The sequence below is a fragment of the Petaurus breviceps genome, unplaced genomic scaffold (genome assembly GCF_028583685.1).
Source record: "Petaurus breviceps papuanus isolate PSGF00001 unplaced genomic scaffold, PetGlider_PUasm1.0 90730, whole genome shotgun sequence".
In the NCBI taxonomy this organism is placed as follows: Eukaryota; Metazoa; Chordata; class Mammalia; order Diprotodontia; family Petauridae; genus Petaurus; species Petaurus breviceps.
The window spans coordinates 9947207-9964625 of record NW_027187324.1 but is presented as its reverse complement, the minus strand read 5'-3'; the positions used below and the strand labels follow the sequence as shown (position 1 = coordinate 9964625).

The following is a 17419-nucleotide window of genomic DNA, read 5'->3' as shown; positions in this document are numbered from 1 at the left end:
CTGATTTCAGCAATTCTAGTCTCTTCCCTCTATTGATTATTTCTGATTTGTCCTGTATATAGCTCGTCTTGTATATATTTGATTACACATTGGTTTCACCATTAGATTGTAAGGTTCTTTAAAATAGTGACTGTCTTTTGTCATTGTTTGTATCACTAGTTCTTAGCACATAGTAGGCACTTAATACTTATTGATATATCTAATTTGTCTGTTTTAGGCAGACACTGCAAATGCACCATTGAATTGGGTCCAAATATAAACAGGAAGATTGCCTTTGGGGAATTGAAAAGTTCCTTTAATCACCTTAAACTTTTCCCTGAAACAGGCATCCATAAGTTTAAAATCTGTATTCTACCGAAATATGAAATACGTTCTATAATTTTCTAAGAATTACAAATGAGTGCTACTCAAGGGGAAGTGGAGAGGTTCTTGGGAACAGGCTGTACCACATAACAAATAAGAAACTACAAAGAAAAGAAAATATAATTAAATAGAATTCTGATCCCTCTATTTTCAAATCAACAAGGATAGCTTGGTTAGGTGGCTTCCAATAGAGAGAAACTTTCAGATGGTACTTGAAAATTCCTCCCAGACTTTGTGACCATAGTTACTTGAAATGAAGTTTGTCAGGATTTGCTTGATGAATGGTAGAGTTTACAGTATTTGGGGTAAAAAGCTGTGTCTTATTAAACTGTAGGTATTCTTAATAAAGTAAATTTTTGCTGATAACTTTATTTTATATATTTAAAATTTTTAATTTGTATTTTCTTTTTTGTTCATTAGCTTGTCATTTCTCTGTCCTTTTTCTTTTCCTCCTCTCATCTAATAAGCCTCCTATTCCCCCAGTGTTTGGGTACGTTTGCTTTTTGGTGATCTAAATATTGCATGTATTAGTCCTTTTGAAAATTGTCCTTTTTTATAATTTACACAAACACTTGGTTTGTGAACTGTATTACTCTTAATATTTTAAAAAATATTTTGGGTGTTTGGATACATTTTATGTATTTTTACGCTCATCTTCTCCCCACTTGCTGCCCCCCCCAAAACAATGACAGTAAAATACATTTATTATAAACACTGACCGAAAGGGAATTTTCCATTTCTTGTAGTTATATCCTCCAGGGTGAGTAGGTTCATTTTGTTTTTCTCTTGGCATGTTGGGTCTCAGTTCCACCTTTCTAGTTATTCAGTATCTGATGCCAGTCTCCAGCCACCATTGAGGAGCAGCTTTATCAACACTAAGACCAGGCATATAGAGAATGCTGCAGCCTTACCTTAAAAAGTACACATTTGTAATTTAATAATACATGGTGTTTTCAGTTTGTACAGAATACTTAGAATAGTCTATTAAAGTTGTGAAATGTGGAGAAAAAAATGCCTGGCATTTAAGAAATACTTGTTGATTGATTGATAGATCCCAGGCTGGTGGCAGAGCTTTTTCACAGCAAAGGGTATCATAGCTGTCTCCTTAATCCTGATTTGGATTTCAGCCTACGAGACATCTTTTAAAGGTATTAAGAACTCACTAACAACTTGAATAGTATGAATCCCTCTCTGTGAAACTGCTGTAGGGGAAAAGAAAATGCTAATGAATACATTTACCAAGAATGGCCAGCCCATGGCATTAAGATGCATATGATATCTGAAGAGTTTTCCCCTGTTGTCCTCAAAACAAATGTGAAGAAAAACAAATTGTTGTTGTAAATTTTATCCAAATTGATATTTGAAGTAATAATAGGGCTATTTATAGGAATAAAGAAGTCTAACCAGATCGAGATGGAGGAGGGCATTCTGACTATCCCAACAGACAAAAGGAGGGATGGAGAGGGATTTCCTTTATAACTTTAGATTTATTAGGACCTTTTGCAAATGATATCAGCTTCTACCTTTAGAGGTCATTACTCTTGTACTGGGCATTCATTTATAATTTGAACAAAAACTTCCAGAAGATTTGTCTTATGGATACTTTTGTGTGAAGCACTTGGTTCTACAGCCGTTGAGTTTCTGTGGCCAAAAGAAAAGTGCTAGGTGCTTCACGATCCTGAAATTGAATTGGTGATGTACCTGTCCACGCTTGGCTGGTCTGGTCTCCATCACTGGGTTTGCGCTCAGATACCCTAGCCTTCACTCCTCTTTCTCATAACCTAGAGTAAGTACCCAGGGTCAATCTTATAGTGCCACAGATGACCCTGGGGGTCAAAATTCAACATAGAACTTGTGCATGAAAAAAATTCTGAAAATCTAGCTTATACTCTAAATTGGGTGAAACTTCCAGTAGCAGTGTAAGAAATTAATGAGTCCTGGAGTAGAAGTGCAATTTGCAAGAACATGCAAATTGCTGTAATGTAAATATGAGGTTTTACTAGTCAAGCACATACGGTTGGCATTATAAATCTCACACATTTTGACAGAAGAATCTCTGTTTGAAGCTGCAATGTTGAAGACTTTTGGAAAGTGTTTCAGAATATGTTATACAGAACATTTTAACACTAAAAGGGGCATAAGAATAGAGCCGTATATATCTCCTTTCTAGTACTTACTTCTAGTAAATGATTGATTTCTGGCTGCAGAAACTAGATGAAAACTCAAATAGAATAGAAAAGAGAATTTTTTTTCTCATTTGAAAGCAGTTTTTAATTAATACCTTGCGTGTTTATATCACCTTCTTTTCTGAATATCATAATGGATGGAATACTGGACCTGAAGTCAGAAAGATATGGATTCAAATCCAGCCTTACACACTTTTTGGTAGTGTGACTTTAGTCAACTCACTTAACACTAGGTCTCTTTGCTTTCACTTCCTAATAAGACATAAACATAAATGAGGATAATAAATAAAACTACCTCCCAAGATTACTGTAAAGATAAAACATTATATCTGTGAATAATGTGTAAAGCTCTTGGCAGAATTTAAAGAGTTGTATACTTCCTAGCTATTATTATGTATTAACATAATGTTCTCCCCACTTTGATACCCAACAGGCCATGCCTTGTAGCAAAGATGAAAAAAACAAAGGAAAAACAATTCATCAGATCCCAACCATATTTGACACTATCTTTTATTATATGATATCCTTGAGTCCCAACTCTTCAAAAAAGGGAGAGAAATAAATTTTCTCACTTATACTATGGGAACTGCTGTCGTTATTATAGGAAATATATTTTTTAATGCTTTTGAATCCCTGTATATCATTTTAAAAAATCATTGCTGAATTTCTTCTTAGTTCTTAATAAGAATTGGACACTGATATGAAGCTATGTATTTGCTTGGATGCTGTAGGCACCAGTGACTTTACCAGTGCAAATCTCAACCCTTTCCACACCTTGCTTGATGGTTTTGATGACTTACTGTGCCTGAAAAAGCGGTAAACACCAGCAGCTGGCCAAGTCTCTTGTGATAAGCCTTTCTGAATTTTCTTAGGCTGAACCTTTGGATATGGTCTGTTGCTGGGTCCATACTCTACCCAGGGGATGGAAACCTGTGGCTGACGCCAGATGTGGCCCTCTAGGTCTTCAGGTGTAGCCCTTTGACCAAATCCATACTTCCGCAGATCCAAACGTCACAGAACAAATGTCTTTAATAAAAGGATTTGTTCTTTAAAACTTGGACTCAGTCAAACCTCCACACCCAAAAACCTAGAAGGCGTGTGGCCTTGAGGCTGTAGGTTTTCCACCCCTGTGTGTAAGTCTTTCCAGATTGGCATAGACCCTGTAAGAGCTTGGTCCCCATTCTTCATATCTCTTTAGAATTCAGGTCTCCTCTATACTACAGGAACTACAATAGGCACTTCTGTTTTAGCAGAAGAAAAGGAAAAAGCTGCATAAATGGGGAAAATGCATTTCTGTACTTTGTCTAAGCACCTGTAAAGTCAATATGAAACGAAACTTATATTTGTTAAATTTTAAATATATGTGTATATGCATGTATACCCTCCCCATATACACTAATAGCTACATAAATAAAATTGCTAATTGGCACTGGGTATGAACTTATACTTTGGACAAAAGGTATACATAATAATAAGATCATTTTAAGGTTTGCAGAATACTTTACATTGGGTCTTCTTGGATCCATTGCATATACTTTCATTGGATTTTCACAACCACCTTGTATGGAATATGCTATTATTATCCCATTTTACATGTGAAGAAACTGAGGCTAAGAGGGGTTAACTGGGGTCATGCAACTAGTAAATGACTGCAGCAGGATTTAAACTCAGGTTTTTCTGACTCTAAGTAATGTAGCCTTCCTACTCTGCCACCTAGTTATCCCTTATAATTAGCATTTATGTAACACTTTAAAGTTTGCAAAGAACTTTATAAATATTAACTCATTTGGTCTTCACATCCCAAGAAGCAAGTGTTATTTTCATTCCCATTTTACAGATAAGTACTTTGAAGGAGACAAGTAAAATGACTTCACACAGCTAGTAGTTGTCTCAAGCAGGATTTGAATTCAGGTCTTCTGGACTCCAGGTCCAGTGCTGTATCTACTACAGTACTAGCTGCCTCCTATACACATACACACATACACTCACATACCCACAGAAAGAAATGTATTGGAGAGAATTCAGACTTATGATTTCATGATCAGTATAGAACAATAATTTGTCTGGGATGTAGGCGTTTTAGAAAGTTTCCTTCTATTTGCCAAGTGACTTGACCATAGTGATACAGTGAGTATGTTATCAGAGGTTCAGCTTGAACCCCCACATCCTCATGGATTCCAGGTTAAACCACTTTCTACTATGCCACATCTCCTCTCCACACCATATTTATATTTATAAATGTAACTCTTTTGTCAAGTTGGTTTGCCTTGAATCTGAAGTTAGATGTCATCTCAATAAGAAAGCATAGAATTTGGAGTTGAAATGACCCATAGATTATGTTTTTTAACCACATCAGTTATAAGCAGACTGAATTAAAAATAGGAGAAACAGCTTTCCCAAGGTCACTTAGGGTATAAGGGGCAAAGTCACAAGCCTTACTGGGCCTTCTAACTCCAGAAGTCCAATGTTCTTTCCAACATAATATGTAGGTTTTGTAATGACATTGGTATTATGATAGGAGAGGAAAAGTATATGAAAATTTTCAGAGCTCATAGAGCAGATAAAATAACCATGGCTTTCAGTTTGAGAGTGACTTATTAAGTTAATTACAAGATATACAATATCATCAAGTTAGAAAAAATATCTTAGAAACTAAAGGCTTATTTAAATTATTGTAAAATATTGTGAAGTATCATTACAAAATAATGACCAAAAAGTTAACACTTTCTTAATTGTAAGTTACTGCTCTATATCCAGAATCCATATTTAAGGGCTCTGTATGCCTGGCTGGTAAATTCTCTTTTGCTTGCTGCCAAAGGACTCTTGGTCTTGACTAAGGCTTCAGGGCATCTGACCCTTCTCTGTATACTCAAGGAGAACAAGTTCTTGGATAATTATATCCACTTTATCCTGTACAAATATTGTTTATACATAGTTGTTTCACCTTTAGATTGTAAGCTCCTTGTAAGGAGGGACATGAGTTGGCTCTCTGTGCTGTATCACATAAGGCATATGCACACCTATTCTGAATTGCTGGTCTGGCTCACTTATCCCAAACTACCATCACAGCTCTAGGTTCCCAGAGAAGGCCCACCACTATCTGGCTATACTCAAAATCTCTCGGGGTCTTAAGGGTGTACCCCTGTTTTGGAGAGAATACACTACCCTTTCTTATCTCATTATAGCTTTTGAGCCCTTACCATTGGGATTCCATTCAGTCCCTCATAGTGGTGACAAATTAGATTTTAAACATGGCCATTTACTTAATAATAAGGTAAAATTAATAATAATTATACTATAGATACCAGTGTATTAAATAAAATGCAAGAATGATCAATATATCACTATCCACACATAAACTTGGGTTATACTCCACCACCAAAAAGTAGACAGAGACTTACATGATTGAGGAAGTCCCATGTGCTTGGGGGAAATTCTCAGCTTTGTATTATAGGGTTTGGTATCATTGATCCATTTAGAAACATTTTGCACCTCACAGAATTGTTTCTCTTTTAACTACTCCTCTTCGACACCACTTTCCAGCTGGGCAAATCATCTTTTGCTCTAGAACATTTAAACATACTAGCTCTTTCAACTTAGTCACCCTTAAAATGACACTGAGAATCAGTCTTAATTGGGAAGCAGTTCTCAAGCCAGAGAACTGCAAAACTCATCACCTTGGCCTTTTTCTGTGCAATTCAGACAAGCCTAGTAAGCTGTTCACTCACCAGGGTGCTGATTCAACTCATCAAATTGTAACAAACATAGCTCACAGTAAAACAACCCAGGTTGACTTCCTGGGCAAGGCAGATGAACCTTCCTTCTGTGAGGTTTTGTTTCCCTCAAATCCCAGGTGGCAGTTGATGGTGAAACTCTTGTCCAATGACATGGAACCTCTTTTCAAACAGTCAGCAATTTCATAGATGAAACCTTCAGTCAACTGCTTGCTCTGGCTACCACTTCCTCTAACAGAGCTGACCTTTCTAACCCTTCCGGTTTCTTCAGTCTTTAGTTTTCACTTGCTGTACTCTTTGTCCACTCTTCACAGCTTTAAGTGGTCCGAATCAGAGCCATCTGGTATTCAGAGATTCACCTTGCACTTAGGAGATTAAAAACTCACCAGATCTCACCTATAAAATCAGTAGTTCTTATTTCATCATCTGCTGGTCTACAAACAATTATTTGATTTTTTTTAATTTTCTGTGTTTTGCTTTCTTAAACCTTAAAAATAGCTACATGCAAATGAGCTGAGGGACCACAATTCCCTGTAGTTTCAACCATTTCAGACTTCAAAGAGGTCTCATTTAACAGTCTGTGTCTCTGACAACTGTTTCTTTACACTTACATTCTAGCAGTTTTTAACAAATAACTGTTCTTTATCTGCCTATTTAAACTATCAATCTGTTCACATTCAAAAGAGGTATCACCTTACAACCTTTGGAGGTAATTTGAGCTCCTCTATTTATGCCATAATTCTTTTTCTGCCCCCATTTACAACCGCGCTTACTTAGAGACCATCTGAAAACTAGGTTTCTTTATACACATCTTAGCAATTTTATTAAACCAGAGTTTTTTTCGTACTCCTTACAGGCATAAAACTTTTCATCCATGAAAGAAGAATGCCTTACATCCTTTTTCAGTGGGGTTAGGGTTTTTTTTTTTTTATAATTCATTTAAAATCTCTCTACTTGTATTTGTTTTCTTTTCACTTAGCACAATGCTTGTCCCATAAATACTTTTAGACTGATACCAAAAAATCTTTTTCTACCCCTTCAGAACTAAACTGCTCTATTTGAAAAGGAAGCACCTTTATTAAAGGGGCAGTAACTTATGTTAATATCAAGTGTAGCCAGACCTGAAAACTTGGGAGAAAGGAGTGACAACCATCTTCAGATGTTTAAAGGACCATTATGTAAATTTTGTTGTATTGGGTCAAGCTGGAAGAAATAGATAGAAGAGAGAACAGAAAAGATTTGAGGGCATAGTAAGGAAGCACCATTTTTCTTTTGGAATGGGCAGATTTTAGTAATCTACATCTGGTATTTTGAGACTCACTTCTTACATATGAGATTTAAAAACTTACCAAATCCCACCTATGAAATCAATAGTCCTCATTTAATAATCTGCTTGACCACACATAATTTTTTGTTTATATATTTTTATTTTTCATTTAGTGTGTTTTAACTTCCTAATCCTTAAACACAGTTACATGCAAATGGGCTAAGGGATTATAATCCCTCTCCATCACTAGATACATTCAAGAAGAATCCAAATAGACTACCTCTTAGAAATGTGATTAAGGAGATAATTTTATTGGAAGTGGGTAGATTGGAGGTGAACCAAGTGACCTTTGAGGATCTCTTGTAGATTTAACTATGTTTGTATGAGGTATATGAAATAATTCTGTTATTCCAACTGAGGAGTAATTTTTCTTTTCAGTTGCTATGTATATTCTCAGTACATTTTACTAAACATGTACCGTTTGGCCTCTATTTCATAGAGACACCGTATACATCTCTGGTATGGTGCACAGGCTGTGGAAAATGCTTCTTTGGCAAATGATAACATCTAGATGTGCCACACCCCAGTTGTGAACATGGAATTAGTCTTCACTTAGCTGCTCAGATCATGTCCTGCTGGACTTTTCCCAGATTTGCTGGGAAAATGAGCTCTTAGTGATGAACATCACGGCTTATGAAATGAGTAACACACACGCACACACACTTTTTTGCATAGAGAGAGATAGAGACAGAGACAGAAACAGAGACAGAATGCAAATGCCAGAATGCATTTTGACTGTGGTGTTTCATAAAGATTTTTTACAATCTAAGTACCAGATAATCAGCACTGAGAGACTAAAATTGATGGCCCTGTGTAATTTCTATTTATCTCTTGAGGATCAATTGGATTATTGATCCAGCTCCAAACATGTTTTGATTAAGTGCATGACAAGATGGGTTTGACAACACTCCCAATTTATTGGACTACACTATATATTTAAATTCACATTTTCTGGGACTGTGTGTATCTGATCTTGGCTTGCCCGGATATGTCTGTCAATGTTGTGTTCTAATGACCACCTCTTCAAAGCTCTGTAATTATATATGCATCTGTGAATGGTTTCCATCATGCTGTACAGCTCAGTGCTTAAACTGATGCAAAACAGGGTGAAAAAGATGAAACTGGAGATTAATTTTTTTCCTCCACAAATGTTCAACCCAAAGACAGCTCAGCTCTTTTAAAATGTATACAAATGGGAACTGCACTTCAGGAAACAGTTCAGCTGTCAAGGTCTAGACCTCCAATGGTGCCCATTGTTATTAATGGAAGTGATTATGGTATGGCAGGAAGATTCTGGGAAACCCTGCTTTTGTGAGTCATATCAAGAAAGGTTTGGTATTTTGAAAACAATGCCATACATTGTTTTACTTTGTTCACTTCTATATTTGAGCTGGAAAGGTATATCATCATGCCTTTAGGATATGCAAATTTAAACAACAAAAGAAAAATCTCACCATGAAAATATAGTTAGATTTAAATGTGTTAAATGGTACATGAACCAGTCAGGTTTTCATGATTTATCAGTTTTTAACTTCAAAGACTCTGGTTAGCTTGCATTTTTTAAACTAATGAGTTTATCACAGCCAGTGGGAAAATGGTTAAAGTATATCAGCTGTAAATTGGTACAAAGTACTAAAAGGGACATTAGCCTCTAATCAGATTCTAACAGTTCATTAAACCTGCCTTTCTAGAATCGTTCTTTGTCTATTTCTTCCCCCCTTCTGCCTGTGCCTTCCTCATAGGGATGGAAGCTTCTTTCCTTTTTCATCTGGGTAAGACCTCCTCAGGGATATGAAGCAATATCAGCTCATCCTTCTTTGTCTACAAACTAAACAGCCTCCGGGATGCTTTATTATGGTAGATTCCTGATTTTGCTGTATAACCTAACTGTTCTTCTTATTAATCACAAAGGCAAGGGACTTCCTAGCTGGCTGAATAAAGGCTTTCCTGAACCTGGATGGTGGAATGCCAAGCTAGCTGAGGGTTGCAGCTCCACCCACCTCCAGCATCCAAACCACAGAAGTCATTGAAGCCCTAGGACATGAGATCCATTCTTGATATGTAAACAAGAAACTGGCCTGGTGGGAAAGCGAAATTTCAAATTTGGAGCACAATAACTTCGCTGGCCTGTATGGCTATAATTTCTCATGCTCTAGGCTAAGCATCAGGTGCAAAAACTTGGATAAACTGGAAAAGTAAAGAGGAAGGGTTTTTGAAATTTTCTTCCTTGTCTTGCTTTTTAATTACTCTAGTTTCTATATCTCAGGTATATTTCTTGGAAGCAAAAAAAAAAAAAAAAAAGAGGAGTTTTTGTTTTTTTCCTAAATGACACATTGAGAAGCATTGAAAAGATGATCTCTACTTTTTTACTGTTCAGTGTGACACCATCAAAGTATCAAAGGAAGTTCTTTTCCCAAAATGGCCATTAGTGAAGAGGTCCTTGTAAATGTCATTTTTCAAAGTTTCTTGAAAATTACACATAGTTTTTACAAAGAAAAGTTCAAAACTAAAAAATAGCAGTTTGTCTTAACTATATCTTGCCCCATTCTCTGTTATCAATTGATAACACATGTTGAAACAAGGACTTTTTATGACAAAAAGTAAAAAAGAATTTAATGAATTTAATTCCATAAATATTTACCAGGTGTTTACTAAATTTATCAGCTCTGTGCCTAGTGACTGACAGAGAAAAAAGGTAAATAAAACAGGTACATGACCTCAAGATACTACATTTATAAAAGGAAGGCTAACACTTTTATATGAATAATTATAATATATAATGTGATATGTTTACAAGAAGTACAGAGTGATTTGAAAGTTCAAAGGAGGTAGAAATTTCTTCTATGTAGGAGAAGGGTTTCATAGAGAAGGTGACATTTGCTTTGAGCCTTAATGGAGAGTTAGATTCCCAAAAGATAATGACCAGGGAAGAGAAGGTATTCTGGGTCTAAGAGTGAAAGTATTAAGTGAACAAATGCCTTTGGTAATGAATCTTTTTTTTTTTTTGCTTTTTGGAGGGCAATTGGGGGTAAGTGACTTGCCCAAGGTCACATGGCTAGTTTTTGTGTTAAGTGTCTGCAGCCAAATTTGAACTCAGGTCCTCCCGACTCCAGGGCCAGTGCTCTATTCGCTGCACCACCTAGCCTCCCCATTAGTGAATTCTTCAATATCACACTGCTGCAGTGAAGAAATAGCCTGAGATAAAGCTGGGGTGTTAGTTTGAAGTGAGGTTGTGGAGGATTTAGAGTATGAGACTAAACAATTCAATACGACAAATAAACACTTATTCAAATGTAATATTTTATTATTACAGAGGGAGTCAGCATGGCATAGTGAATATGGAGTCAGGAAGACCTGAGTATGAGTCCTGTCTTTTACCCATGGCTGGCTGGGTGACGATGGGCAAGTCATTCTGTGTTATAGGCAACTTTCAGAGACTCCTAAGTTACAGAAGAGTTTATTAAGTATTGGCATAAGGCATTTCCACACTGGGACGCCATTTCAGAACATAAGCCTGTATCAGTACCTCCCACAAACAACAGCAACACTAACAATACTAACAACATTAATTGTTTACTACATACAAGGCACTAGTTAAGGACTTTAGACAAGGCTCTGTAAGGTTGAGGAGTGTGGAGGTTATTTTATGGTGAATATACAGCCATTGAGAATTTAAAGCAATGGAGTGAGTTGGTTAGTAGTACGCATTATGAAGATTATTCTATTCATCGAAGTCTAGAATAGATTTAGGCCAAAGGAAGACTAGAGACTGGGACACCGGTTAGGAAGCTATTGCAATAGGGAAAATGAGGATTTGACCTAAAGTGGTGTTAGTGGGAATGGAAAGTAAATGGGAGATATCTTGCAGAGGCATAATTCAGTCCAATTCAGTAAACATTTTATAAGCACCTACTGTGTGCTAGGCACTGTGTTGAAGCTGGGGATCCAAAAAGAGGCAGAAGATATTCCTTACTCTTAAGGTTCTTACCACCCATGGAAGAGACAACTTGCAAACAAATGTATATAAAGCAAGATATATATATATATATATATATATATATATATATATGTATGTATGTATGTATGTGTGTGTGTATATAATTGGAAATAATTAGCAGGGAAGGCACTAGAAGTAAGAGGGATTGGGAAGGCTTGTTTTTTTTTAGTTGGGACTTAAAGGAAGCTGGTGAGGTCAGTAGTCTGAGCAGGGGTGGGACAGCATTCCAGGCACAGGGGACAGCCAGGGAAACTGCCTGGAGCTGAGAAATGAAGGGTCTTGTTCTTGGAACATCGGCAGGAGGCCAGTGTCATTGGATTAAGGAGTATGTTGCAGGGAATGAGGTATGAGAAGACTGGAAAGGGAGGAGGGGGCTAAGTTATGAAGGCTTTGAATGACAAACAGATCATTTTGCATTTGCCCCTGGATGCAGTAGGGAGCCATGGGAATTTATTGAGAAGGTAGGGAGTGACATGATAAGACCTAGACCTGTGCTTTAGGAAAATCACTTTAGTGGTTGAATGGAGAATGGAAAGAGATGTGAGACAGGCACTCACCAGCAGACCATTGCAGTAATCAATGTGTGAGGTGATGAGGGCTTGTACTATAGTGGTGGCTGTGTCAGAGGAAAGAAGGGAATATATTTCAGAGATATTGCGAAAGTGAAAGCGATAGACCTTGGCAGCAGCTTGGATATAAGGGTGGTGAGAGATAATAAGGAAGGCAGGACTGCGACTCCTAGGTTGTGAGCGTGAGGGATGGGGAGCATGGTTTCCCTCTGAAGTAATAGGGGGGTATAAATGACAGGATTTGGTAATCAATTGAATGTGAGTTGGTAATGGAGAGAGAAGATTCAAAAATGATTATGATGGTTGGATCATGGGAGGCAGGAGGATAGGGGAGCTATCATTTAGAAGAAAAAGGGAATTGAGGTAAGAAGCATGCTAAAAGTGGTAGGCAATGATGAACTTATATTTGGGGAGGCATATTCTGGAACTCAGTAGAGAAGTTGTTGTTGGAGATAAAAATATTCTTAGTAGATAATCATTTGCAATAATATAGGAAAAGCTAATACATCCAAAAATTAATTGATTTTTTATATACATGGATGTTTTATTTTCATATATACTTTAATTCAGATTTTAATAAGGCATAGATGGCATGTTTTTCAAAATGCAGGTGACATGAAGTTGAGAAGAAAGGGTAGCATTTTAGATAAATGGCAGAATCACAAGAAGTTCTCTCAATAGATCATACTAAAAGGCCAAATCTAAATTTAAAAGGAATAAAAATAAAGGCCTATGCATGAGTTCATAAAATAAACTTTGCAAAAATAATATTGGAGAGGCAGGACTAGACATTTCATTAAAAATATCCAAACCACCGTCATAGGCAACAATCTCAATATGAATCAACATGGTGATGGCTGGAAAAACTAATAAAAGCAAGACTGCCTTAAGAGAATTATAAGGATCCCAAAAAAGGAGTTTGGTAACTTCCTGGCGTTCTGTCTTAGTCAGACCACATTTGGAATAATATGTTTAATTCTGGGTGATATCATGTAGAAAGGACATTGATAATGGACACTAGGCAGAGGAGAGCTAATGATGGCTCTAGAAGAGAGAAGGAAAGAGAATGGAAGGAAAAGGGGAAAACTGACAGAGAAGAAGAATGTGATAGTTAATATAAGGAAGAAGTCTTAAACCTCTAAGGGCAGGAGAAAGAGCTATAGTATAAGCTTGAAAGAGGTGGATTTTGGTTTGATAGAAGGGGGGAAAAACCCTAGTGACTATGTGAGGTATCCTGAAATGAAATGGGCATCCTCAGAAAGGAGTGGATTCTTCTTTATTGGATCTTTTTTCAGGCAGGGTTCGGATTCCTGCTAGCTACAGATGTTATTCAGATACAGATTAGATCACACAAGTGTCTTCCAGCTCTGAAATTCTATGATTTAAAAAAAAAAACTTCTCTAACATTCAAAGGACTGTACTAGGCTTTGAGGAAGGTACAAAGGTAAATAAAACCCAGTCCTTGACCTTGAAGGGCACGCAATCTAGCTGGAGAGATAAGATGTATATACAAGTAACTGTAATATCAAATAGAACCCAAGTGTCTAAGAGAGATACAAAGAAAGTACTACCTTGATATATCCACCTCAATCATATCTGCATTTTTTAGAAATCCTTGTTGGGTGAGGGAAAAAATATATGAGTATTCTTTGAATTTTTACAACTTAATCATTTCCCCAGAATATTAAATACATTTGGGTAAAGGCTGCAATGAAAGTGTGTACCCTTTGAGCCAAATATTAGCAGTTCTGTTAAAACAGAAACATGATCTCTTATGACCATGTGACCCCTCAACATCTAACTGCCTCAAGAAAATGCAGAGATTGTAAGTATTAATAGAAAACAAATTTGGTTGATTTCTTTTTTTTTTTTTAATTTTTAAAAATTGATTTGTTTATTTACTTTTAGTTTACAACATTCAGTTCCAAGTCCCTTGAGTTTCAAATTTTTTCTCCCTCCCTCCCCTGCCCCTGTCATGGTGGCATGCACTCGAATATAGGATCTACAAATATCTTCACATTAAGCAGTAGTCAGGTGGTAAAGAAGGATTATAAATGATGGAATGATCAGTGGGAAAGAGGAAACAAAACAAAACAAGAAAAAGAAACACAGCAAGTAGTTTGTTTCAATCTGCATTAAGACTCCACATCTCTTTCTCTGGATGTGGATATCTCTTTCGATCAGGAGTCTTTTGGAGTCATCTTATAACCTTACATTGCTGAGAGGAGCCCAGGCTATTGAAGTTAGTCATCACATATACTTTGTGTCTGTGATTGTGTACAGATTTCTCCTGGTTCTGCTCTTCTCGTTCAGCATCAGTTTATAGAAGTCTCTCCAGGTCATTGTGAAGTCTGTCTGCTCCTCATTTCTTATAGCACAGTAGTATTCCATTACATTCATATTCCACAAGTTGTTCAGCCATTCCCCAATTGATGGGCATCCCCTCGATTTCCAGTTCTTTGCCACCACAAAAAGAGCCGCTATAAATATTTTTGTACATACGGGTCCTCCTCCCACTTCTCTGATCTCTTTGGGATACAACCCTAGAAGTGGTATTGATGGGTCAAAAGTATTCACTTATTTATAGCCCTTTGGGCACAGTTCCAGATTGCTCTCCAGAAAGGCTGGATCAGTTCACAGTTCTTAAAATGGGGGAAAAAAACCCAGCTGTTCTTAAATGATTTTTGTAAAGTGAAAACCACCACCACAAAAAATTAATTCAGAAAGTAAATGTTTTTTGTTCTAGGAATATGCCTTCATATTACTTAGCAGTCCATTCTTAACTAACTCAGTCTTCTGAGACCTGTACTATGGGATGTATTTGTAGGATGTTTAAATTGTCAAGAAGAAAATGTTGGGGGACTCATTTGCATGAAGTTTGAATGTGATTGGAATTTATCATTATCAAAATTATTTTATACCTGGAATTTTATACTCTTTGTACTTGTTTTAAAATAATTTACACATTTCAGATAACTGATTAAAATTTAGGTGTGATTTAGACTACCCAATTTTCCCTTTCATGCACTTTCTGGAGCTGTGGAATGGAAAAATCTGACTGACGCCTTCCTCTACCACTCTTGCAGGAGTGAGATGAATTGTTCCAGCCTTACATAAATTGAGGGAGGGCTTCCCTACTCCGGTTTATTACAGCCTGACCTCCAACCCAGAGGTCAGAAAATCAGACTGATTAATTCAACTTCCTGGTCATCATTTCAAATGAAATTTCAGATTAGGGAGGGATAATTGGTTATGCTGATATTCTCATTTAATTATCTCTCATTGCTTTTAAAAAGTAGTTTAGCAGTATGAAATGTGCAGCATGGAAGTCAGATGCCAGAAATATTCTTTCGTGTTTTGTAGTTTATTTCCTTTCCTCTTCTTTTTCTCTTTTCAGAAAATCAGCACCTTTGAGAACAGAATGTTAATGCTTGATGGGATGCCGGCAGTCAGAGTCAAAACAGAGCTGTTGGAATCTGAACAAGGGGTAAGTTGAGGTTTCTAAACACCCCTCCCCCAGCCCTTTTCCTGATAGAGATAATCATTTCCAGACCTAAGCCAAGGTCTCTAGCAGACACTCCAGTATTCTGAATAATACCTACCCGTCTGCCCCTTCTAACACTACCCATTTGTGACTGTAGGCAATCTGGCCTTTAGGAAGGTGTATTCATTCACCTCGTGGGAACCATATGGTCACTACTTAGATGTAGCTTGGTAAATGTTTTGAAAAGCCTAATAAAAATCCAAAAACAAAGAAGAAAGAATAAGTACCAAGAAAGGTAAGACTAGTCTTTCAATGTAGCTTGGGTCTTTAAAAATGGGGAAACTGCAGAGCACAGGTAGAGGTATAGGGTACTTCATGTTTGCAGGATGAATTTTTATATTGACATTTCAATTTATCCTGTTTCACACCATAAGAAGAAGGGGATACTTGATCAAACTGAAGGTCAGTATATTTGAAGTGTCTGTAAAAGCAAGTGGAAATACTACTTTAAACACATCTCCTAACTGTTGAATTAATTCATGGCTACTGAAAAATTTAAAGTCTGAGATTGCTGCTGGATTTTTTAAAAGGGCATGGATAATTTCACAACTGTTAACATTTATAGCTCTGCTAGTTAAAATAATGATAAGGGCAGTGGGATTGCATCATCTTATAAACTGATCACTTCATTGAAAAAGGAAGGAAATAATGCCTTGTGTGCAAGGCTGTCTATTGGCTCTCTGAATTATGGAACAGCTGTTTCTAAGCTAGTAGGGAAAACTAGAGGTAGGAAACAAAACAAAGAAAGAGATGATTTGGTACTTGCATGGGGTTATCTCTTCTTCTAAAACCTGAATAAAATATTACATATTGTTTCCATTAGACAGTCACAATAATTTTCAAAAAAAATACTTTGGTCTCACCATTTGCTATAAAACAGAATTAAATGGGTCTGTCCTAGACACCATCTAAATGGATTATCATGCCCCCAAATTGTTTTGTTATAAAGCAATCAAACCTGCTATTAGGATGGTCTGCTATATAGAACAAAAGGGGTGTAAATGGTAAAAATAGTATTTTAAGTTAGAGATATGGGGGAAGATCCAGCACTTAGCACAGTATCTAGCATGTAGTAGGCACTTAATAAATGTTCATTGATTGATTCCAGTTCAGATATTTACTATCCATGTGCCCATAGACAAGTAACTTCAAGTCTCAGGGCTATAGTTTCTTCCCCTAAAAATTGTGATAATGATGTTTGTGTTACTTACTTCTCAGATTTTCCATTTCTTTTTTTTTTTTTTTTGTTTTTTGGAGGGGCAGTTGGGGTTAAGTGACTTGTCCAAGGTCACATGGCTAGTAAGTGTTACTGTGTTTCCCCGATAATAAGACACTGTCTTATTATTTTTTGGACAGAAAAACACCAGAGGGCTTATTTTCAGGGGAGGGCTTATTTTAATGAACATTGACAGCAATTTTAATAAACAGGTAAATGTGAACAAAAAAAAGTACCTTTATTCAATAAGCAAATCACTGGGGAAGAACAGGATGACGTGCTCACTGCTGCAGCTCTGATTGGATGCAGCTTGGAGCACGGCGTGCGTTTCACCGGGGCAGGGGGGACAGTGCATACAGAGGGTACTGTAATGTAGCGTGTAGTGCAGGGGATCACCTTCACTACAGTAGCAATCTCAATAGGGCTTATTTTTGGGGGAGGGCTTATTTTAGAGGAATCTTACACAGTAAGGGGAGGGCTTAT

The 17419-nt window shown here is 36.8% G+C and overlaps 1 protein-coding gene across 4 annotated transcripts in view; it reads left to right on the top strand.

Moving 5' to 3' along the window:
* KLF12 (KLF transcription factor 12) overlaps positions 1 to 17419 on the top strand; it is a 582818-nt gene that overhangs the window by 249099 nt on the left and 316300 nt on the right. For all 4 annotated transcript variants that reach the window (XM_069066794.1, XM_069066796.1, XM_069066793.1 and 1 more), the window contains one exon: positions 15574 to 15663. In XM_069066794.1, the coding sequence (XP_068922895.1) occupies positions 15574 to 15663 (90 nt within the window). The remainder of the gene's footprint in view (positions 1 to 15573; positions 15664 to 17419) is intronic.